This window comes from Podarcis erhardii (assembly GCF_964252035.2).
Source record: "Podarcis erhardii genome assembly, chromosome: 11".
Classification (NCBI taxonomy): domain Eukaryota; kingdom Metazoa; phylum Chordata; class Lepidosauria; order Squamata; family Lacertidae; genus Podarcis; species Podarcis erhardii.
The window spans coordinates 35,161,097-35,185,417 of NC_138501.1; the positions used below are offsets into that span (position 1 = coordinate 35,161,097).

At 42.7% G+C, this 24,321-nt stretch overlaps 1 protein-coding gene and 1 long non-coding RNA gene across 3 annotated transcripts in view; one reads left to right on the forward strand and one right to left on the reverse strand.

Annotated features, from left to right (window-relative positions):
* ZSWIM6 (zinc finger SWIM-type containing 6) overlaps positions 1-5,214 on the reverse strand; it is a 96,819-nt gene extending 91,605 nt beyond the window's left edge. For both annotated transcript variants that reach the window (XM_081880699.1, XM_081880698.1), the window contains exon 1: positions 4,470-5,214. In XM_081880699.1, the coding sequence (XP_081736825.1) occupies positions 4,470-5,199 (730 nt within the window). In that variant the 5' untranslated portion in view covers positions 5,200-5,214. The remainder of the gene's footprint in view (positions 1-4,469) is intronic.
* Positions 5,215-5,439: 225 nt separating this feature from the next.
* Positions 5,440-24,321, forward strand: part of LOC309352367 — a 46,997-nt gene continuing 28,115 nt past the window's right edge. Inside the window, exon 1 of the long non-coding RNA XR_014161252.1 lies at positions 5,440-6,055. This is a non-coding gene — a long non-coding RNA (uncharacterized lncRNA). The remainder of the gene's footprint in view (positions 6,056-24,321) is intronic.

The window sequence follows — 24,321 nt, forward strand, 5'->3', positions numbered from 1 at the left end:
GAAATATTAAGACCTGCTATCCCACACATACGTAAAGCTGCTCAAAGGTCCACAAATGCAGATAACTGCTTGGTGTTCTAAATAAATCCTGATGGATTTCAAAGTATTCATATTCATGGGAAACAGATCAGAAAGGAAAAACAACTATTTGTTCCATTTGTAAATTAATGGATGTTCCACATGGTCTGGCTCTTTACTAGGGAATGGCAAATTCCCTATTATTCGATACGACTAGCAGAAACATCACACCCCTCTCCCTATGAACAACTGTAATTGCTGCAAAGCTGCACAATTCTGCTGATACTAGACCTGCACTTTAATGTATGACCACTAAAAGTTAATATGAATGTTAGCTCACTTAAAATTGCTGTTGTAATTCTTTTACAGAAACTAACCAAATTTTTTCCCACTGAAGGATGCTTATTTACCAAACCCATGTTTCTGATAAATGAGTATTTGTGTTTTCCTTCCTGAAAATTAATGCTAAGGGATTAAAAAAAAACCAACAACCCCAGTTGCTGCTTTCAGATAATACAATATGCAACCATGGTTACAAAAGATGTGTGTCTGTATTAATAATAGTAAGTAATAGCGTATTCCCATATGGACATGACTTTCATTGCCCTATATTCATGAAGAAGTGAGGCAGAATTTTATAGTATTTGTGTATTTCCTTTATATGGTGGCATACTGTCTAAAGCACTGGTCTTTATAGCTTTGAGAAATTCTGAGGTAGTAGGTTTGGCAACAATTTATTGTTTGAGAAAGAGTTTACAAGAGATTTATGAGTTCAGAGTGTGAAATCTGATGTAATAATCAACAAATGTAATAGGTTCTCTGTGTTATACATAATTCTAACTTCTTAAGAAACTGGGTGAAGTGGCAAACACATGTAAAACTATTTCATCACGACCAATGGTTTCGGCATGAGGTTTTCCCAAAACAGAGGTTGTACAGACATTTAGAATAACATATGCGGGCTTACACAAGAAATAGGGCTCACAGGTCAGCAATACCTGGATTTGCATATGAAACATTCAGGTTCAATCCCTAGCATCTGCAGGTACACAGCTGTAAAGACATATGCCTGAAACGCTGTACATCATCTGTGTAGACAGTATACAGTTAAACGGATCAATGCTCCAAAATGTTATTAAGGCGATTTCTTATATTCACCACGGTGCATTCAGATTTCAGAAGATATATCATAGAAAAGGTTGAATGACTTACACAAGCATAGCCAGCAAATCTAAGCTCTTCGTTATCAATAGGATGCAAGTCGGCATTCATAGATACCTTGCCCAGACCATACCATTTTGCAACATTTCAGAATGCTTTCACTGAATTTGAAATGTGTGGATAAAATGCACACTATAGACGTGAAGTCTGGAGATTACAAAAAGATGATTGCTGAAATCCGCAAATCCACTCATTGCACAGTGCTATACTTACCCCACCTTTCAACCAATCAGCCCCCAGGGGAACTTGCAACAAAAGCAAAGGAGGCTAGGACATAAAATGCTAACAGTGCATTATAAAGTCAGTTCACAAAGCCAATTATCTCAAATCCATTCACAAAAATCTAGTGCAACATGGGAGGACGACGATTCACAATGTCCTACCTATCTCAGAAGCTTATTCACTGGCTGTTTCTGCGCTGTGTAAAAACCTTTTTACACAAATCTTAATGAGCCCAACATTTGCTGTAGGAAAATATTTGAGATTTGGAAAACTTCAGCATCTGTTATGCTCGTCGCTCACCACACCCCATATAGAGTCACATTTTAACACTGCTGTGAAATGCAAATTTTCCATACATTAATAGCCTGGATGGTTTCCAAAAGGATCATGTCAGGAAGAAATGAAAGTGTGTGTCCAGTGTGTAAAGCGTTTACTGCATTTTTATTTAAGTGTTCCAGAAGCAGCAGAGGACACAAGTTCTATTTATGCATATTTTCCTCTGTTGACCTTTGCCAACATCACTCAAGGGCCCTCCCCTTTTTGAAGCAGCACAAGTTATTTTTCCCCTCCCTTCAGGAGTTCTCAATGAGGCCTCTTCTAAGTGCTGAAAGCAAGCAAAAGCTAAGCCCATGCTGGGTGTCTGTCTCCTGGAGAAGATTGCATCTTTTATTTATCACCCCTTGGCTTTATTTTCACAGTGAATTCCTAGCTTAAATGTAATCAGCCAAAAAAACCCTCCCTATGTGCACTCCTGTCATTCCTCATCCCTTGCAAGTGGAGTCAAGCAGAGGCAAAAACAAGCTCTTGGCAATGCCAGCCAAACCAGAAGAGACACAGCTCTGGTGGTGCCACCAGGAAAAAGAGAGATGCCTCAAACCCCTACTAAAAAGACAGATCCAGAAGTCTGAGGAATGTTAATTAGAATTTTGAGGAGTGCCCAAAGCTAAATCATTTGCAGGGAAAAGAGAATGGCACCACACACTCGTCCACAGGCATGACTACATTAAAATTTGAATTGCTAGACATGTCCACATCTTTAAACATCACCAGTAAAAGGTGATCTTGTGGAGGAGGAACTATGATGTTGAGCTTTGTGGGTTTCAGCACACTTTCTAAAAGAAAGAAAAAAAGACACTCCATCCATGTTCAAAAGCCAGCAGGCAAAGGGTGAAGAAACATACACACCCCAAACACGCAGCTGGAATTTAAATTTCTTGAGAGAGGAAGCTGAGCAAAACTGAGCAGATGAAAAACTGAGCTGTGCAGCTTTAAAATCTCCAGATCTCCTTCCCCTTTGTCAGATCCTTGCTGTTTTGCAGGCAGTGAAAAGCAATGAAAGAGACTCTTTTGTTTGGTTCCCCCTTTTCATTGAGCAACACACCAACAGAGAGAGAGAGCGAGCTGAAAAGGACACAAACATGAAAATGAGCGAGGTGCCAGGTCCTCCCTCCAAAGGGAATTTCCTGAAGGCATTGGTGATGTGCAGCCAAAACATAACCCTCTTTAAAAACGCAACAAAAAGATTCAGCTCCACTGAGAACCTCACCCTGAGCAGGAAGTTCTAAAAAGGAAATAAACCACACATCTGCCTGTTTCTCCAAGCAGAGACTTTGGAGCCAGAAAGGAGAAATGGGTAAAACCAGACATGGAAACCCAGCACCCCCCCCCCTTTCATGACAGAAGTAATCCCTTGGCACCCTCCCACTCGAGATGGATGGAATGGTGAAGCAGAACCACCTCCAGTGCCCTTTGATTCAAAGAAGGGAGGAGTTAAATGCAATGAATGGAAACTCTCCACCACAGAGAATCAGGATCAGAATAAACAGGGGGGGAAGAGGATTATTTCATAGAAAAATCAGCATTTCCTCCCATCAAGAAAAGGAGACGGAAAAACCCTGCTATATCCTGAAGCTATTTGGCAGCATTTGAAGATGGTTCTGCCTTCCTGCACAGCAGTCCCCCTAGGCAGGCAGCCAGCTCTCTTCTCTCCCACCCCCCCTTTCATCGCAGACAGACCTCCTTTCAGTCCCAGTTTCATCAGCAATCTGACAGCTTTACGACCCAATGACCTACCCCCAGTGCCACCAATAACAAAATCTAGGAAGATGGGGACATGCAGACTGGCCACATGAGCATCCAAGAAGTCTGTGCAAAGCCAGTGGGAGATTGCATCTCCTTCTCAATTGCCACTGTCCTAGAAATGTCTTTGTTTAGCGATAAGGAGGTATTCCTGTTTCCTTTCCCCCGCACTTTCCCTGGGGGCTCCCTCTGCTGATTCACTTCCATTCGCACTCCCTGATGCTTCGGGTCGAGGTTGGCGGGGGGGGGGGGAGAGGACAAGGGAAAAGAGAAATAAAACGGACAGGAGCATCTCTCTTACTGTATTTCAGAGTATTTTGATCACACAGACAGCAGAAGCTGGAAGGAGGGGGCAGCGAGGGAGGGGACGAGTTACTAGTGCTGGATTAGACTGTTCTGGGATAATCCTGGGTATGTTTTTTCCTAGGGGGAGGGAGCCCAAGGAAATCCTGCGGGGGTGAGGAGACTGCCTGGAGGCAAAAGCGGAATAACGATTAAACAGGACAGCTTAACACTAGGAGACTTAAAAGGAGAGAAAGAGAAAAGGCTAGCTAAGGTTAGCGACATGTGTGCCAGGGAGAGGAAGCTGCGGGGATGGACTTAAGACTCTTAGGGTGCTAGGTTAGAGAGGCGAGCAGGGAGGAGGAGTTTAACGTCTAGAAAAAGAAAAATGTGTCTTTAACTAGGGGAGGCAGGTGCGGTGGGAGAAAGAGCTTGGGAGTATCGGACGGGGAGGGAGCAAGGACGGCATGACTGCACAGGTGGATAAGCTGGGGGGGGGGGTCATGTTTGGAGAATGTGGGAGGAGAAGAGACCGTGACCCAAAACCCAGTGACTGGAAAGGAAGGGGGTGGAAAAGAGAGGAAACAAGCCCTCGCCCTCCCCGTCGGTCCCACCCCACCCTGCCCCCCAACGACCGAGTGACTCACCGACTTGCAGGACGTTGTCGACGCAGCCGCCGTCGAGCAGAGCAATGCCCCTGCGGAAGGGCAGCCGGTTCTCGTCGCCAGCGGCGTCCGCTGCTCCTCCGCCGCCGGGCGCGGTGCTGCCGCCTCCGCCACCGCCGCCGCCTCCTCCGGCGCCTCCTCCCCCGCTGTTGTTGTTGGATGCGGCGGTCGCGGCCGAGGCGGTGCCCCCAGCGGTGCCCGTGGACCCGACGGCGTTAGATCCCCCGCCGGGCGCGGCGGCTGCGGGGTTGCTGGCGGCGGCGTCCTCGGCAGCGGCGCCGGTGTTGAAGGAGGAGTACATGCAGATCTCCCTCTCGCTGCGGGGGAAGGACCAGTAGACGATGCGGCGCTGCACGGGCTCCGGGATGCGCTCGAAGCGCTCCTCCACCCGCTGGAACGGCCACTTCTCCGCCACCCGCCGCGCCGCGATGTCCAGCAGCGACTCCGGGCTCTGCGTCTTGCCCAACGGCAGCACCCCCAGCGCGGCATAGGCGGCGGCCAGGGCAGGGGGGAAAGCGGCGGCGGCCGACGAGGCGGCGGCCACCGCGGCCGACGAAGGCCCCGCCATGCAGAGCGACCCGCCGCTGCCCAGGCCGCCCAGGCCGCCTTCGACGCCGCCGCCCGCTCGCTGGCCCGGCCTGCACCCGACGCCGTAGCCGGGTCTGCAACAGAGGCGCTTGGCGGGGGGAGGGAGCTGACCGCGCTCCGCCATGATCGCGCCGCTTCTAAACAGACAGCGGAAGTGGCTGTACTCTATAAACGGCACCAGGAGCGCTGCGAGAGGCTGCCGGAGCGCGGGGCCCCGCCCCTCAGATCCATATATGGGCAAAGGTGGGCGGCGCCCATCCGCCCGGCCCTCGGAGAAAGGGGCGGGGAGGGGTGGGGCTATGCAAAAGCCAGAGGCCACAAACATAAATAGAACGGGCCCGGCGGCCGTGTGCTCGACGCGTCAGCTGTGACGGGGAGGCGGCGTTGTTCAAACGTGGGAGGGCGGGGCCGGGGAGGGGAGAGCCGAGGGCAGTTCGGGGAAGGGACGGAGTCGCGCGCGCATACACACACACACACCCGATCTTGTCTCCGCCGCATGCAGGAGGGGGGCCGGCCTTCTGACGCGTCGGCACTCAATGGCAGCCCGCCTCACGCGCGGTGGGAAAAGGGGGCTGGGTCCGCCGGACCCTCTGTGGCGCCATTTACGGAAGGGAAGGCGGGTGAGGGGTGTGGCCGCCGCCGCCGCCGCGCGGCTCCTCCACCCGGTCATCCTTCCTCTGAGCTCAGCAGGAAAAGTCATTGAGAGGGAGGCGGGATAAACAAAAACCAAAAGTGGGAGGAGGAGGAGGAGGAGGAGGAGGAGGAGGAGGGGAGCGAAAGCGGGAAGGCTCGCGCGACTGGGGAAATACGGTAGCAGCAAGCGAGCGGCCGTTGGGTCGCCTCACGCGCCCGGCCGCTTCTTAACGGTCGCGTGGCTGCCCTCGGGCCAGACAGACTGTGCGCCCTTGAGGCATCCTCATGCTCTCCTCGCTGCTCGTCTGAGGGGAAGAAGAAGACCAAAAGCAAAGCGGCGGCGATGGGTTAGTCGGACAGCCTCACTGTGGGAACTGGGAAACACATTTACGTTGCGCTTTTTAATTTTAAAAAGTGATTGTTGGCGGGGAGTGATATGGAAGGGGGGCGGGTTAAACCTTTATAAAATTGTCGGTGCCAGCAAGGCGCTTTCATGTTCCCGCTTTTGAGCGCCTCCCTGAGGTAGGTCGACTAATTGGGGGGCGGTCGAATGGATTAAGTTTGCAGGGCAAACTCGGGAAAGGAGGTTCCCCTCACGCTGCGCGGCCTTCCCGTGTTTATTTTGTGAAATAAACTTTTAAAATTTGTTTTTGAACGTTTTGATTGCTCTTACTTAATAATCCTTACTGTATATTTTTTTGTAAACCGCTCTGAAGTTTTTTTCTGCAATCAGGCGGTATATATAATTTTTAGTAAACAAAAAGCAGGTGGACAGGCTGTGTGCTTCGATTAAGCGCTCCCTGACAACAGGATTGCAGGTGTGGGTGAAGCTCCTACATATTGATAAATTCTGGCGACTTTTCTAATCCTACACACACCTGTTATAAGGGCATAAGGATTTCAGGAAGGCTAACACTCTGCAGGTAACATGAGCAGGAGGAAAGCAATGCTTACTTGTAATTCTGAAATTAGGTTTCTACACACACCCCTCCTTTCTTCTTGCTGGATTTGCTGGAGCTGAGTTTGTAGGGTCAGGCACCCTGAGCATTGTAGTCCCGAATCATGCCATAGGAAATAACTTTGAAAGTGAAAAATTGGGATTGCAAGACTGAATACATAACCCACAACACATAAAGGGGACAAGGGTTCTCACTTAGTTCAGTTCTTTTACATTCTGGAAGTATTTTTCTCTGCCATATGGGAAAGCTTTCAAATATGCAGACCCAACAGCAGCCTAGAGTACATACACACTTTAATTTAGCTTTCATCAACTTTGTACGCTGTAGATGTTTAGAATTACAACTCCCATCCTCCATTATTAAACATGATGTTGGGAATTGTAAATCAAATGAGGATACCAGACCCCACAAAATGACCACCCAGAGATCAGTGGATGAGGACAGCAGCAAAGAGACTTAATGTCAGCACCTCAGCCAGGCCTGTCAGACCCCACACGGAGTGGTCTCTAGCACCCTTTATTCTTTTCGTTTTTAAAAATGTTATAGTTAGGGCTAGCCAACTAGAATTGTAGAGTTGGGAGGGACTCTGAGGATCATCTAGTCTAATCCTCTACAATTCAGGAATATGCAGTTGTCCCATATGGGTTTCAAACCTGTAACCTTGGTGTTATCAGCATCACATTCTACCCAACTAAGCTATCCAGGCAGAGGGTGGCATTTCAGCTTGCCTAATACGAATGGTTCAATTGGTAATTTTGGTCCCTGATTTAATGGACTTACCAATGCTTAAGTAAAACTGCAGTCGTATCCCCACTTTGTTGTTGTTGTTGTTTAGTCATTTAGTTGTGTCCGACTCTTCGTGACCCCATGGACCAGAGCATGCCAGGCACTTCTGTCTTCCACTGCCTCCTGCAGTTTAGTCAAACTCATGCTGGTAGCTTCGAGAACACTATCCAACCATCTCATCCTCTGTCGTTCCCTTCTCCTTGTGCCCTCCATCTTTCCCAACATCAGGGTCTTTTCCAGGGAGTCTTCTCTTCTCATGAGGTGGCCAAAGTATTGGAGTCTCAGCTTCAGGATCTGTTCTTCCAGTGAGCACTCAGGGCTGATTTCCTTAAGAATGGATAGGTATTCCCACTTACCTTGGAGTAAGTCCCACTGAATTGAGTGGAGCTTACTTCTGAGTAGATATGGTTAGGACTGTGCTATCAGTCATCCTTTGCACAAATGCCAGCTTTGTGAGTATAGCCTCTAGCCATTCATCTGTGTCCTGGCACTCTGCCATTAGCTTGTCTCTGTTGCTCTTCTACGAAGAGGTGACTTCTATGAAAAATAAGGTGTCATAAGAGTTATGTTGAGGCATGGTCAAAGGTGGGTTTACTGTCTAAAACTATGGGATGTGTTTTGGAATGATGGTACTTAGAGATTTTATTAAGTTTTGGAATATTTACTGTTTTTCAGCAGTGTATTTCAGAGTATTACTTGTTGACACTTTAGAATAAGTAGTGAGAATATGTGATGGAGTTGTTCTGAGCTAATGGAGAGTCTTAAGAAATGTGAGATGTTTAAGAAGTATCAATGAGTAACTAGGTTTATTCAGTTAGATTTTTCCAGAGTGTCTCTGAAGCAAGCCCTATGTTCCTGAAGTGTAAGTTTAAAAATGTGCCCAAGTAGACTAAGACTAGACTCAAGTTTAGACATTTGAAAAGAATGAATCATTGGTAGGCTGAGCAGCACTTGAGGTGCCTCAACTAAAGACATTTTAGGAAATGGACTGGACTATGCCAGAATGCCCTATCAGCCGTGGGCGTAGCCAGGATTTTTGCTAGGGGGGGCAGGACTTTTGTTAGAGGGGGCAGATCTGACATGATTGCTCAGCTGGTTAAATATTTCTATGGTTTTACTGCTCCTCCCTGCCCCCCCTCCCACATCCATGCTATCAGCTGGTCCACCAGTAAAGTGAATAAAGGGCTGAAGGGACATGTGAAGGAGGCATCCTGGACTTGTGGCTTAAGACGTGTTCAAGATCCTGTACCAACAGATACTTGGAGTATGAAAATAATGTTTTGTTTAGAGCAGGCTTGTATATAAGTTCACATGTTTCTATACATAAATCTTTACTGGCCTGTTGGGGGCTGGGAAGGAGTGATGGAGCTCTCCCACAGCAGCCCCCTATCTATCTATCTATCTATCTATCCATGTCAGCTACAGGAAGGAGCTTCCCGCCTCTGGCAGCCTGTTTGGTTTCTCTGCTTGGAGGATTCCATCAACCCACTCAATTGTCTGATACAGTTCCTTGCCACTTATGGCTACCAGGGTATAGCTTAAGATTTAAGCCTTAAATACAAGACTGACTTCCAGAATTCTTCATCAAGCATGTTGAAAAGATGCTTAACTTTTATCTCCATACAGAGTTGAGTTGCTTATAAGTATTTGCATGTGTTAGCAAGCTGACCCTGTAAATCAGTGCTGGCCAAACTTGGCCCTCCATCTGTTTTGGGACTATGACTCCCATCATCCCTAGCTAACAGGACCAGTGGTCAGGGATGATGGCCATTGTAGTCCCAAAACATCTGGAGGGCCAGGTTTGGCCACCACTGCTGTAAATATATTAGAATTGGCAACTTTTAACACTTGGCCTGGTGGTTCTGTGAAAGTGGTATGAGCAGTTGAAACACTTTTCACCAGTGGAAGATCAGAGTAGATACAAAATAGACAAAGCAGATACAAAATAGTGAGATTTTCTCTATTTGCTGAACAATTAGGTCAGATGCACAGTAATTTTCTTACAGAAAGCTACCAAATCTCAGCTACACTATATGAGCCTGAGACCGTTTTGTCTTCTCCCCCACACCTCAGTAGTGCACAGTTGCTCTAAAATTGTCCCATACTTCCTTTCCCTTTTGTATGTCACATCTATAAGGATAAATATGGTAACTGTTGTTTGACATGTCATTTGCACATGCCATCTTGTTGTGGCTTCTCTGCAAAATGTGAAGAGCTCTGCCAACTTTAAGCAGAAAGCCCTGCTTGCATTGCATGAGAAAAATACATTTTACACTATTAGAGTGGGATGCTGCACGCCCTCATACTCCATTCCTATGCCTGGAACAGACAATAACTGGTGGTGGGCTCTTCTTCACTGGAGGTATTTAAACAGATGCTGGAGAGTAATGTGTCATGAATGCTGTAGTTGCATTCTGCATTGCAGATCCTACACTGAGCAGGAGATTGGACTAGATGACCTCTGAGGATTCTTCCAGCTATTCTATGCCAGCATGAGGGCTGTGATGGTAGGAGGGAAATAGAAAGGAATTTTTAAGGTATGAGTAATAGTATTAACATTTCTTTGATGTATACCATTAGTCACAGAGTTTACTATACCGTTACCTTTCTTTGTAAGTCAGCATTTTAAAAAGTATTTATACAAAGTTTGGTAAACTAATTTGGAAATATGAGAATTATGGCTTCAAATGCTGTTAGAGCAGTGTAGGTTGCAAATATCAGTATATCTTCTTCTGTTGCTTAGAGAAAAAGTCTGCCATACAGAAGCAGAAACAAGAATAGCATATATGCTTTTGTTTTGGCACAGAATATTTAAACTGATGTAGTAAGTGGGACATATGAAGAGAAAATGTTGGAGACAGTGCACAGCTCCTTAAGTTTTTGTATATTATTCTGAAAGAAAAGTGAATCATAATTAGGCTACTCTAAGAATAAAAATGTAAAAAGAATTGTTAGGTTTAGATTTAAGTACTTCTTTGAACTGTTTTAAAAGAAGAGTATATTTCAGAAATAACATTTTGTTCTATTATTCTGTTGGGAAACATTAATAATTTAAATATTTCCACTCAAACCTAGCAGTTCAGTATTTCTGATAGAATGAGGAAGAGGTCACTTTAAACGTATGCTCAGCAAAAAACATTTTAAGGGAGTAATCCAGCTGAAGTTCATGTACAACTTAAATCTTATATCTTGGTTTGAACTCATTACCTGGAATGGAAATTTGTAGATCTTAACACAATAACTTGATCAATATCTGTTTTCTAAGAGGCATAGAAATAACCGGTGGTCAGGTAGCAGTATAAATTGTCCCAGGTGGTTTTAAAAGTTTGTTCTTTGCAGCTCCTCTTCAGAATGACTTATCTTGGGGCAGGGACTTTCATTGCACCTAGGCTGAGTAAACTGCCAATTACACATGCTGAAATTACTGTGACTGGTAATTCCACTTTCACCTGAAGCTTCCTGCTTTGTAATACAATCAGGATAGTTTCTTTGTGTTTGGTACCTAATTGTCTGAGTCAGCTTGATTATCTGTGCTAGTTTATTTCTGTAGACTTATTTTCACCTTCTGAATGCCCTGAGGCAAGTCCTTGGAAAGGTTAGTGACTCCTTGTTTGAAGGACCTGTAGCTATTTATCTCTTACAGGAAACAGAGCCTATCAAAATAAATTTTAAAAAATTTAAAAATTGTCCAGTAGCACCTTAGAGACCAACTAAGTTTGTTCTTAAAGTAAAGGTAAAGGTACCCCTGCCCGTACGGGCCAGTCTTGACAGACTCTGGGGTTGTGCGCCCATCTCACTTAAGAGGCCAGGGGCCAGCGCTGTCCGGAGACACTTCCGGGTCATGTGGCCAGCGTGACAAAGCTGCATCTGGCGAGCCAGAGCCGCACACGGAAACGCCGTTTACCTTCCCGCTGGTAAGCGGTCCCTATTTATCTACTTGCACCCGGAGGTGCTTTCGAACTGCTAGGTTGGCAGGCGCTGGGACCGAGCAGCGGGAGCGCACCCCGCCACAGGGATTCGAACCGTCGACCTTTCGATCGGCAAGTCCTAGGCGCTGAGGCTTTAACCCACAGCGCCACCTGCGTCCCTAAGAACACTAAGAACACTGCGCCACTAAGAACAAAACTAAGTTTGTTCTTAGTTGATCTCTAAGGTGCTACTGGACAATTTAAAAAAAATAAAATTATGAATTTCGATTGCATCAGACCAACATGGCCACCTACAGGAAACAGAGCCTGTTGTGGTGTTTTTAAGTACAGTAGTACATTAGCAAGGTGGGACGCGGGTGGCGCTGTGGGTAAAAGCCTCAGCGCCTAGGGCTTGCTGATCGAAAGGTCGGCGGTTCGAATCCCCACGGCGGGGTGCGCTCCCGTTGCTCGGTCCCAGCGCCTGCCAACCTAGCAGTTCGAAAGCACCCCCGGGTGCAAGTAGATAAATAGGGACCGCTTACTGGCGGGAAGGTAAACGGCGTTTCCGTGTGCTGCGCTGGCTCGCCAGATGCAGCTTTGTCACGCTGGCCACGTGACCCGGAAGTGTCTCCGGACAGCGCTGGCCCCCGGCCTCTTGAGTGAGATGGGCACACAATCCTAGAGTCTGTCAAGACTGGCCCGTATGGGCAGGGGTACCTTTACCTTTACATTAGCAAGCTTCCTGTACCTATGTATGGGAAGTTGGTTATAGTTACTCAGGCTCAGCCCTAATACTGAAAATAGTTTCTGGGACTGAGGAAAGCAACCTAGATCACATTGTTAAGTGGTAGAAGGAAACATATAGGTCCACCTTTAACTGCAAAACCCTGCTGTCAGTATTTATGTAAATAAAAGGTACACTGAACTCTGATTCCATGCTTATTCCATGGAAGTGTCTTAATGTGTTAATGGGGCTTATTTCTAAATACAGTGGTACCTCGGGTTAAGTACTTAATTCGTTCTGGAAGTCCGTTCTTAACCTGAAACTGTTCTTAACCTGAAGCACCACTTTAGCTAATGGGCTTCCTGCTGCCGCCACGCTGCCAGAACACGATTTCTGTTCTCATCCTGAAACAAAGTTCTTAACCCGAGGTAATATTTCTGGGTTAGCAGAGTCTGTAACCTGAAGCATATGATTGAAGTCAATACAGTACCCATTAACCAATGTCTTTTTAAATCCCACAGTTCTCATTTATGCTTACTCCATTGCAAGACTAATGCTGCAATCACACACACACACACACACACACACACACACACACACACACACCCCACTGTGGGTTGTATATAGACTTCCATTCACACAATGTGGCTTCATCTTATTTTCTTGTCCCCTTCACACACATGCACATACACACCACACCCTCAAAATCAGCTCTGTGGGGGTTGGGGGGCTCTCTGAAGCAGATTTGGGGGGCATGCAGGGTGGGGTTAGGGGCAGGCTAGTAAAAAAAGGAAAGTTGGTCATTTTGGTAGACTGTTGTGAAGCTGTTACATTTTTCCTAGCAGGTTAAGTGGTTTAGAGATAATAATACATTATGCACAGATGCATGTATTGGAACTTCAGTGCCAATTTAAAAAGCCATTTTGGCAAGGGGCAGTTAAAAGCAGGGGAATTGTAGTGGGTGCTTAATACTCTTTCCTCCGCTCTAGTCTCATTCAGCTCAATGACTTTTCCCTGCACTGGATATCAAATGCAAGTTTGACCTAACAAGGCAAACATACATTTTCTATGGCAAATACGCATTGGAAACTTGGGGTGAGGGGAGCTACTGTGGAGATTTGGAGTGGGAAAATTATGGATGAAAGTTAAGTGCCCCAGTATTGTTTTCCTCATCTCAAATCGTCTTTTTCTGAAATGGTTCTTTAATTATTAAAGAAAAGTACATTGTGCTTTAATGTTCATTTGTGTGTAATTTGTGTGTAACACATTGCTACTTCCTTCTTGGATCTATAGAGCACATATGTTGTGGACAAGCCTTGCAACATTAACCAGTGAGAGAGGCTCAAGGTTTTAGCTATGAAGTCTCTAGTGTGGCAGAGTAGGGGAATGTGATACCCCAGTATAAGAATTATTCCTTCTGGAAAATAAACAGCTCATGATCTTGGTAGCTTTAGAGAGGCAACAAGGCTTTTATGTCATCAGAATGAAAATCTGGCTGCTGTGGCAAAATTTAGGGTGACAGGTGTTACCTATGCAGCAGATTGTTCTTGAACTGCTGTGAGCTGTCAAAACAACATAGTGTATTTTGCCTACCTTATTCTGCAATTGATATTACTTATATTACACTCTGCACCTACATTTACGTTCACAACATATGGTCCAACCTAAATAAATACAGGCACCCCAAGGTGAAAAACTTTATGCTACAGTGTATTGTGAGCAAATTGGATGCAATTAAAACCTTTAATGTTTAAAGGGATCTATAAAAATACTGGTATTAACCATCTGCTCTGGTTAATTTTTAGCAAGCAGTTTTAAGTGTAATGTTGCACTTCCCATAGGAGATACTGAGCTGGCTCCACAGACTCCTTTGTGAGGGGAGGGCACTTGTGCTCATGAGCGGGAGGGAGTCCTAATTGCTGCTAATTCCTGTTTCAAGCTTTTGCTTCCTATGCTTCATCCCATGCTGCTTTGGCAGATCCATTGAGCCTTAGAAGTGCCTTTTCAGTGGGCACAGAGGACTGCTGTGGAAAGGATGAGGAAAGGTCCTACACAAGTAAAACTTTGCTCATACTTTCCTAGATCCAGTCCATGATAGTTAATTCAAAATGAAAGAAAAATAATTTAAGAAGTATATTCTAGCCATGGGTAAGGGTTTGAAGCCAATTCTCCATGTCACTCTTTGCCAAGTAAATAACCCAAAGAAATGAATAAGCATATACATCTGAGAACAGGTCAACCATTTCTAGAAACACTGAAAAGTGGGAACAGCCTAGTTTCCTCACAAAACAAATAATACCTGGGTTCTACAAGAACTGAAGGAGAAGGAGGAGAAGGATCTGGGTACTGTGAGTTTTTCACCTGAGGCAACTACTGCCCTTGCTGCTGCGCCGCCATCATCCTGCTCAATGTCATGAACTGAATCACATGAGCTGAACTAGTTGTTGCTGTTATCTGCATAATCTGTTCCCCTTCACGAAGGATGAAAAAGTTTGATCCAGAAAGGTGAAAGAGCAGAGATGGGGAGAAGGGAGGGAGGGGCTGCAAGACTTCTAGTAGCCTGCTGGTGGAGCTTGTGACCTGCCCCCTGCCAAAGGCTATATCTACAGGTATCCAGCCTAGAGGTAATTAGTTCAAGAAGGAAATTGGGAGACATCAACACTGAGTACAACAAAGGAGCATAAGATTCACTCTTAAGGGAATGGTTACAGATAGAGACAGAAGATTGCATTTAACCTTTCTTTGATCGGTTGTTTCATAAAGTAATTTGCTGATTTTCTGTAATTTTTACATATGATATATAATTCTTAAAACTCCATGCTTTTGTCTCAGTAAACTTTAGCTCTTGTTTTCTGTTGTGGTCTAGTCTTGTTTTAGCACCTCCATACCTAGAAGTCATAAACTATGCTATCTTTAGAGGTTTCAGATGGACACAAGCGTTATTGATTGATTGACAGAGCAGCCTTGTAGAAATAATCTCCCCTTTATCTCATGGAAGCAAGTTATTTAAAAAGAAGAGCACTCTTCCTTGTAACCAGATCTTCCTTCCCTAGGTAGCACAGAACCCAGGGTGGCTGGGGGGGTGGTCTTTGATAAGCTTGAAAACCAGAATTTGAAAACCAGAATTTTAAAGCTGTGTGATGCTAAGAGGAAGGGATTGGGAAAGAGGACAAAGAAATATTATCCTAGTTCATTTATCTGCCTACACTGCAAAAACAAAACAACTACTTACAATTATGCCCAAAGATAATAATAGCTAAGTATGTCTTAGTTTTAATTGTAATCAGCGAAGCAGTTTTTCAATCTGTTTCTGGTGCCTCGTGTTACTGAACTTGGGTAAAAATAGTGAAATGTACTTTATACAATTAAATTTTATTCAGAATATTTCTGCCTTTTTCATTCAGTGTACAGAACGGAGAGCTATATGGGAACAGATGTTAAGAATGCATGGGCAGTCATAAGCATGCCATTTCCTTCAGTTAGATTGTTAGATATGCTTGCATCTGCATTCTTATAATTTATTTAGTGTGTGAAACATCTAGTTCCTTCTGCTCTGTTTATCTCTGGCTCAAACCTCACTGCTAGAATTTTTTCACCTGCTATAGTAAACTTCTATATTGAGTGGCAGTTTTGAATGAATTGCAATTATAGATGAGGAACCTGTGGACCTTCACATGTTGCTGGTCTACAAGTCCCATCACCCCTGAGACCATGCTAGTTCATGCTGATGGGAGTTGGGAGTACAACAATATCAGGTAGGTAGATCATAGAATCATCAAATTGTATAGTTGGAAAAGACCCTGATTATCATCTAGTCCACCCCCTGCAATGCAGGAATATGCATATGGGGATCGAATCTGCAACCTTGGCATTATCACAACCATGCATTCCCAAACCTTGGATTACAGTGTTAAACTCTCAGAATCAAAGCATGAATCTCCAACTCTCTGTCATGGACCCTTTGTACAGTATTATCTTGATGTGTCAGTAAAATATGAACAGAGGTGCCTGACATAATTTGTAAGCTAGAAATCAAGTCAAAATACTTTTCTGTAGGCTTATTTCACCATGTCCAGTATTTCTATGAGACATTCTGATCCTTATTTTCCTGTAAATAATTACATTTACAAATGTCTGCATTAGATGCAGCCTATAGTTGTTGTGCTGTGTAAGTAGCCTGCTCATTCTTCACACACAAAAACATTGCTTCTAATTGGCCCACAGGCTTCCAATGGGTATGATCAACTGCAAAGGTAATTTACCTGTTTGTCATCTGCAATGAAGAAGTATCAAGCAAGATCCCCTGGTGTATGTCCTAGTGGGGGTTTTTTTAAGGAAAAAATATAATTTTTGGATGAAATCCCCCTTTCCTCTTCAATATTCAAAAGTAATATATTTCTGAGGAGATCCTTGGCCATATCAGAGTTGTGCAAAAGGAGGTACTATCTTGAATTGGAGGCTGCCTTTCTGATTCCCAGGAGAATCTGAAAACCTTGACTAAATTATGTTATTGTTATCCAATGTGTTTATTCTGCAATATTTACTAAACACGGCACATTTGAAATTGCCAGCCAAAACAATGCCTCTTTTTACAGCAGACTCAAAAATCCAAAGTCTTTGAGGAAAGAAAAGAATTGCTGCAGATAAATATTTGGTATCAGTAAGTAAGGAACACCAGCCTCTTCACAAAATATTTTTGAATTATCACTGTGAAAGAGGAGCAATATGTAATCCAGGTTTTCCATGTCCTGAGAGCATTGCTTTCTTTTCTTTAAAGTCCTTGGCTGTATGGATCAGTTTTATGTAGCAGGAGTCAAAACATATCATGTAGTAGTAGCAGGCTTCTTTCATCTTGCATGAAGTGATAAGCCAGTGTGTCTTAGTGGTTACAGTGTCAGATGAGGATCCAGGAGACCATGTTGAAATCCCCACTCAGCCATGAAGCTCACTGGGTGACCTTGGGCAAGTCACATCTGTCAGCCTAGCCTACCTCATAGAATTATTTTGAGGATAAAATGAAGACATTTATTTTGAGAATAAAATTAGAGCTCCCTGTAGGTAAGGTGGGATATAATCTTAATGATAATGAAACAAATAATAAAGCTATGTTTTGAGTGCTGTGTCTAGATATGTGTTCCACAAATAGTAAAGCAGAACTGTGGAATGATCTGAATTGCTATGCATGATCAGGTTTATTACATGTTGCTGAGCACCTAAGATTGAGAAATTCTGATCTTGTATGCCTGCCTAAAATATGTGGGTTGTGCATTCATTGCAGACATAAGTGGTGAGGAGTTGAGATCAGAAAGTGACACTTATCTGTTCACATGTGATGATGATGTTTTAGGTTGATTGCAGTCAGTCAGAATTGTACTGTCAGAATAGTCTACTATGACTTGGAAATAACTTTTTCAGTTTCTATAAAACAACACTTAAATGTTCCATTAAGGAGACCCCTTAATCCAAAATGCCTGCTGGGCAGTGGTCCCGCTGCTCACACCATCCAGGGCAGAAAGGCAACAGGAAAATTAACATTCCCATAGCAGGATGCCTGAGGACCACCACTGCTGGTGGCTTCTGCCTGTGTGCATTTTAGGTAGGCACTGTTGGAAGCTCTACAGTGTCTGAACCCACCCCAACACAGCCTGACATAGCTGGGTTGACAGACTCCTCCACCTCATCCAAGCCTCCTTCCACATAATGGAATGGGATGTTTGAAGGCTCTTCAAATAGCCTACTTTACATGTAACACTAAATCATGGTTTGTTTGATCATGCAAACCCAGCCCATCACTTAACCACAAATTCTTTGTTCCCAACAAAGCATAATCAGGATAGTAAGCCATGGTTTGTTGTTGGCTTATTTACCTTGGCTTGTTCTAACTATGGTTTATTGCTATATATAAAAATAGGATGATTTATTAATGATTTATTTGTCCACCATAAATGCTCACCAAACTACAGAGCCACACAAAATGAAACTACTCCCAAGACTAAATAGCCCACTTGGGCTTTGCTTAAATAAGAACTCTGCTTAGTTACAGATTTTCTGTGCCCCTCTCCTCTGCTGCAATCCCTCCCTCACAAGGCAGGCAGCTACATTTCACAGCTGTTGCAGAGGAGAAGAAAGTTTAAAATGACTCCCTTCTAATATCTGAAATGGAATGAATAGAAAAGCAGCACAGTTAAATGAACAGTATGCAGTGATGCTCCAATTTGCCTTATTACATTATAGGAACCATTTATATCTGAATGTAAAAAATAGAGAAGAAACAGCAGTTGCTGAAAATAAATAAATGAAAATGAGCATTCACATAAGTAAAACTGGCAAGCTTAAAAGTTCAAACTCTGTATGATGCAGAAATATAATTCTTGGAGGAAAACACCCTCAATAAGCTTTCACTCAATGCTGCCCATAAGAAAAGACTTAGCAACTCATGGATAATTTGATCCCCAAGTTCTCCATTTTCTGGCATGACTAACAACCTAAAGTATGACTCAGTCAGCCTCAGAGACCCTTTTTATACACAGAACCCACTTTGTGCATCTTCTGCTAGAAGAGCTTTGCACATGCTCACAAAAAAATAGTTCTAACAGTTCCTTTCTCAGCTTTTTTCTTTTTTTTTACACTGTAAAGGCACCATGCATGGACAGCAATCCAAGGAAGGGGAAAATTTGGCTTCACCAAGCAATGGCTGCATGAAGAGGCTCCACTACCCAATACACTTTGGACAGCCAGACTAAGGAACAGACTGATTGTGTACAGCATACAGAGGACTTGGAAGTCTTTCAGCTGTCCCATTCTCACTGGGCAACTGAACAATCAGGGAACTTAGCAGCAACACCAAAGTGGGAAGCAAATAAGCAAGCAGGATGCACAATAAAGGGTCAGGCAAAAGGCGAAGTCTGAGTAGTCCTTGGGTCCATTTTGACATAGGTAGGCAATAAAATTATAAGCAAGGCACATGGATGGTTCATTGTTAAAGTACTGTTTCCTTAAAGATCAGTACTGTGCTCCAAATTGGAGCTCTCTACCTTAGCTCTAGCTGGGAACATGGTTATTTTACTGAAGTGGATACAAATCATGGATAGAGTAGTTACATAAAGCATTCAGGATAGAGCATGCAGGATAGAGTTCAGGTTCCCTGAGAGTGAGTAGTAGCTGTAGAGATGACCTTTATGGAGAGCATTCAGAAATGAATGAGGGAGAATTTGGTGACATCAGACAAGTACAGGATGACTCTAGGGAAGAAGACATAAAGATACCCCCCTGTGCTCCCATTACCAATATTTATAGTGCAATGTCCACCTTTGAAAGTGCAGCAACATACAGTTAAGTGTGCATAACTATTCTTCTTAGAGCTGGTCCCTATGGTTCTATCAACTGTATTTGCTTCCTCTTCTCAGAAAAAAGTTATTAGTAACACTGATTAGGGGGTTCATAACAATTAGGTACCTTTGGAGAAAGGAGACAACATGGAGGAGCAGTGAAGAAGATACACTGAAGAAGTGTGCATGCACATGAAAGCTCATACCAAACAAACTTAGTTGGTCTCTAAGGTGCTACTGGAAGGATTTTTTTTTATTTTGTTTCAGCTACGGCAGACCAACACAGCTACCTACTTGTAACTAGTTCTAAAATTGTTATAACTGCAAGAAATCTGAAGTTTTGACTCTTCTGACAGCATCACCAGTATTTTGAATCCAGTGCATACTATTTAACAGTAGAATGTTACAGGAGGCTGAATGACTTAGGTTTTTAGTTCCTCAGGAAATGTTTTGGAAATGTTTGTCTATTTATAGCTTATTCATTCTTAAATGCCACATAAAGCTGAGGGAAGGCATTCAGAAATTATTCCAGTGAGAAAAGAGTTATTTAATGTTCTAAATGCAGTTTTTGAATAATGGGCTTTAACTTCAAAAGCTCTTGGATAAAGGAAGCTATCTTGTTCATGAGTGCCATCTTGACAAACAGTTGACTCTATGTGAGGACCTTAGGAGTTTCAGTTGTACTTTATTTTTCTTAACTAAAGAGGCAGTCTTCCATGGATTGAACACAAGGATTGCTTAGAACTATATAATAAACAAATGGATCATTTTGTTTATACTATTTCATTACAACCCAAACATGTATTAGGGAATGACTATATTCTTGGTTAGTGCAAGTAGATAAATAGGTACCACTCCAGCGGGAAGGTAAACGGCGTTTCCGTGCGCTGCTCTGGTTCGCCAGAAGCAGCTTAGTCATGCTGGCCACATGACCCGGAAGCTGTACACCGGCTCCCTCGGCCAATAAAGTGAGATGAGCACCGCAACCCCAGAGTCGGTCACGACTGGACCTAATGGTCAGGGGTCCCCTTTACCCCTTTTTATATTCTTGAACACTTGACTTTTAATTTTCTTCTTGTGTAGAAATTGTATTTTGTTCTCCATTACTTGAAATTAAGTTAAAACTCTGATTAAATCTGTTGAAATGTTAATGTTTTCTGAACTGTTACGTATTTGTTATATTGATCTAAAATTATTGTTGAGGTTTTTATTTTGCTAAATATAATTTTAAAGTACACATCTGAATACAATTAGAATTGTTTTGTGTGCTGATCACCCAGCCTATGGAAGCATATCTACTTTTATTTTTTTTCCCTATATTATGTTTTTATTGGTTTTCAAATACAAAAAACTAATTTATACACTCCATACATCTTAATTAAATCTTGCTTCTCTTTTTGACTTCCCTCAATTTGTCTGCAATTCCTTCGCTTTTATTACTTTTAACACATTTCTGCCATTTTAACCATTTTCCCTCACAGAGCTTCCCTTAAAACTTACAAACGTAATTTGATTATCACTCAGTTTTTGCATATATTGGATAAACTTTTCGCAATCTTGTATAAATCTTTGGTCTCGTCGATTCCGGATCCTTCCAGTCATTCTGTCCAGTTCTGCATAGTCCATCATTTTAGTTCTCCATTCTTCTATCGTAGGTAGCTCCTCCTGTTTCCATTTCTGGGCCATCAGTATTCTTGCTGCTGTCACTGCATATAGAAATAACTTCTTTTCTTTCTTATTTATCTCATTACCTGTAATGCCTAGTAAAAAAGCTTCTGGTTTCTTAACAAATGTATCTTTCAACATTTTCTTCAATTCATTATAAATCATCTCCCAAAAGCATTTTACCTTCTTACATTCCCACCACATGTGAAAAAGGTACCTTCTTTTTCTTTACATTTCCAACATTTGTTACTTGTCTTATACATTTTTGCTAGCTTCACAGGTGTTACATACCATCGGTACATCATTTTCATAACATTTTCTTTTATAACTGTACATGCAGTGAATTTTAAACCTTCTTTCCAGAGTCTTCCCCAATCCTCCATTTGTATATTATACCCTATATCTTTGGCGCAGTCAACCATAACTGATTTTACCTCCTCATCCTCTGTACACCATTCCAATAATATCTTATACATTTTTGCTAAAATCTTATAGTCATTATTCAATATTTCTGTCTGAAATTTTGATTCTTTATCAGCAAAACCCCTCTGATTCAAATCTTTTCTAAACATCTCATTAATTTGAAAAAAAATGCAGCCAGTCATTCACATAGTCCTTAACTTCTTCAAATGGTCTCATTTTCCATTTTCCTTCACATTTACATATTAACTTCTCATATGTCACCCATCCCCCTGTCATATTGACTTTCTTCACACTCATTGCCTCCAACGGCGACAACCAATATGGAGTTTTTTGTTCCAACAGGTTTTTATATCTTTCCCACACTTCAATCAAAGACCTTCTTATGATAGGATTTTCAAAACCTTTATGTACCCGTTTCTTGTCATACCACAAATATGCGTGCCACCCGAATCTATTATCAAAACCTTCAAGATCTAACACATCTGTGTCTTCTAATTTCATCCATTCCTTCAACCAACAGAGGCAAGATGCTTCATAATACAATTTCAAGTCTGGCAGGGCAAAACCTCCTCTTTCTTTTGCGTCTGTCAATATCTTAAATTTTATCCTCGGCTTCTTACCCTGCCAGATATACCTTGAAATTTCTCTTTGCCAATTTTTAAAAATCGCTGCCCCTTTGATTACTGGAACTGTTTGAAACAAGAATAACATCTTCGGTAGCACATTCATTTTTATTGTTGCAATTCTTCCCCAAAATGACAATTTCATTCTTCCCCACACCTCTAAGTCCCTTTTGATCTTGTTCCATGTTGGAATGTAATTGTTCTGAAACAAGTCAATACTCCTGGGGGTTAACCAAACTCCTAAGTATTTAACTTTCTTAACCACTTCTATTTCAGTTTGCTGCTCTAATCTGTTAATCTCCGGATCTATATTTTTAGTAATTGCTTTAGTTTTTTTCTTATTCAGAATGAATCCTGAATAAGGTCTATTTCTTTCAACACTTCTGTTGCCGTATTCATAGGGTCTTCCAGAGTTAATACTAAGTCATCCGCAAAGGCTTTAACCTTACATTCTTTCCTACCCACCGTTACCCCTTTTATCTGATCATTACTTCTAATTGCCCTTAAGAACACTTCCAGGACCGCGATAAATAACAATGGTGATAGAGGGCATCCTTGTCTTAGAATCATAGAATCATAGAGTTGGAAGAGACCACAAGGGCCATCGAGTCCAAGCCCCTCCCTTAGTTATCTATATATTTTCCGTCGTCACATTATTAACTATTAATTTAGCTCTTTGATCCATATATATGGCCTTAATACCATTTAAAAACAATTGACCCACCTCCATCATTTCAAAGTTTTTTAACATAAATTTCCAAGAAATATTATCAAAGGCCTTCTCTGCATCCACAAATATTAACATCGCTTGTTTATCATTCTTCGCACTCAGGTATTCCAAAATATTAATTATGTTTCTAATATTGTCTTTCATTTGTCTACCTGGCAGAAAACCTGCCTGATCCTTATATATTAGCTCCTTCAATACTTTTTTCAACCTGTTTGCTAGTATGTTTGCAAATAAATTATAATCATTGTTCAAAAGTGAGATCAGCCTAAAATTTTTAACTTGGTTTAAATCAGAATCTTACTTGGGTATCAAGGTGATGGAAGCATATCTACTTTTAGAGTACCTTTGATAGCACATCTATTTATTTTTAAAGTGCTAAAATCAATGCATTTTCTCCCTTCTCCAGCCTTGGTAACCTTGGTAGCTTATGTAGGCCTCTTAAGTATGCAGGTACCATTTAAGAATGCCAGGTTTGTTAATTGTGAAGGGTCTATTATTTCTAACCTGATCATGAAAGAACATGCCAAGCTGGTTTGTGGCTCTAAACCTTCGCTGGACAGAGGGGTGTATGTTAACCTTTCCTGAATATATCCATCAGGCTCCTCCATTCAGCATCAGCAGCGACCTCATTTTTTTTTATTTATTAAAGATTTATTAGTTTACAAAAATACATGTATTGTCTCATTATTCAAGTTGTGTTTTCTACAGATCAGTTTGATTTGTTGTGAGACATTAGTGTTGCACGCAGTATTAGGGAAAGGAGGAGGGTGGGGTTGGTGCATGGGGTGGGGTGGTAATGCTTCTATTCTTCTACTTAGTGTATGTGTGGAATTTTGTGTCAGCGTTATTTCTGTGGGTTCTCTTTCTATTCACTTGTATTTCCTTGGTGGTGAAAGAGGTTGGGGGTGGCCTAGGGTGTGGCTGGTTGTGTTGGTTGGCTGGCTGTAGTGAGATCTGTTTATGTGTGTGAGGGGGTGGATTTTTGGGTCAGGTAAGCCATGTTGATTTGTATGTTGTTGGTGGATTCTTGCTGTTGCCTTGTTGAGCTATTTATGTGATAAAGGGGAACCATACCAGGGTGAAGGCATTTTCTCTTTGTCCCTGTGTCAGTTTCAGATTGTTGGTTAGTTTTTCTAGTAAGGTTGTTTCCCATACTATTTGATACCATTGGTCCATATTTACTCCTGACAGATCTATCCAGTGCATGGCCATGATGCTTCTGGCTGCTGAGAGTGGGTGGACCATGAGCTCTGTAATGTGAGTGGGCATTATTAGATTGAAAGATGTTCAGTAGGGCCAGTTCTGTGGTTGATTTCTAATACTTGCTTAGTTATTTTGCATCTTTCTTGTATGACTGATGTCCAGAAGAATTGAATTTTGGGACATTCCCACCACATCTGGAGGTAAATGCCTGTGGAGGTACAGCCTCTCCAGCATTTTGGTGAGGCTCCTGGGCGTCATCAGCCC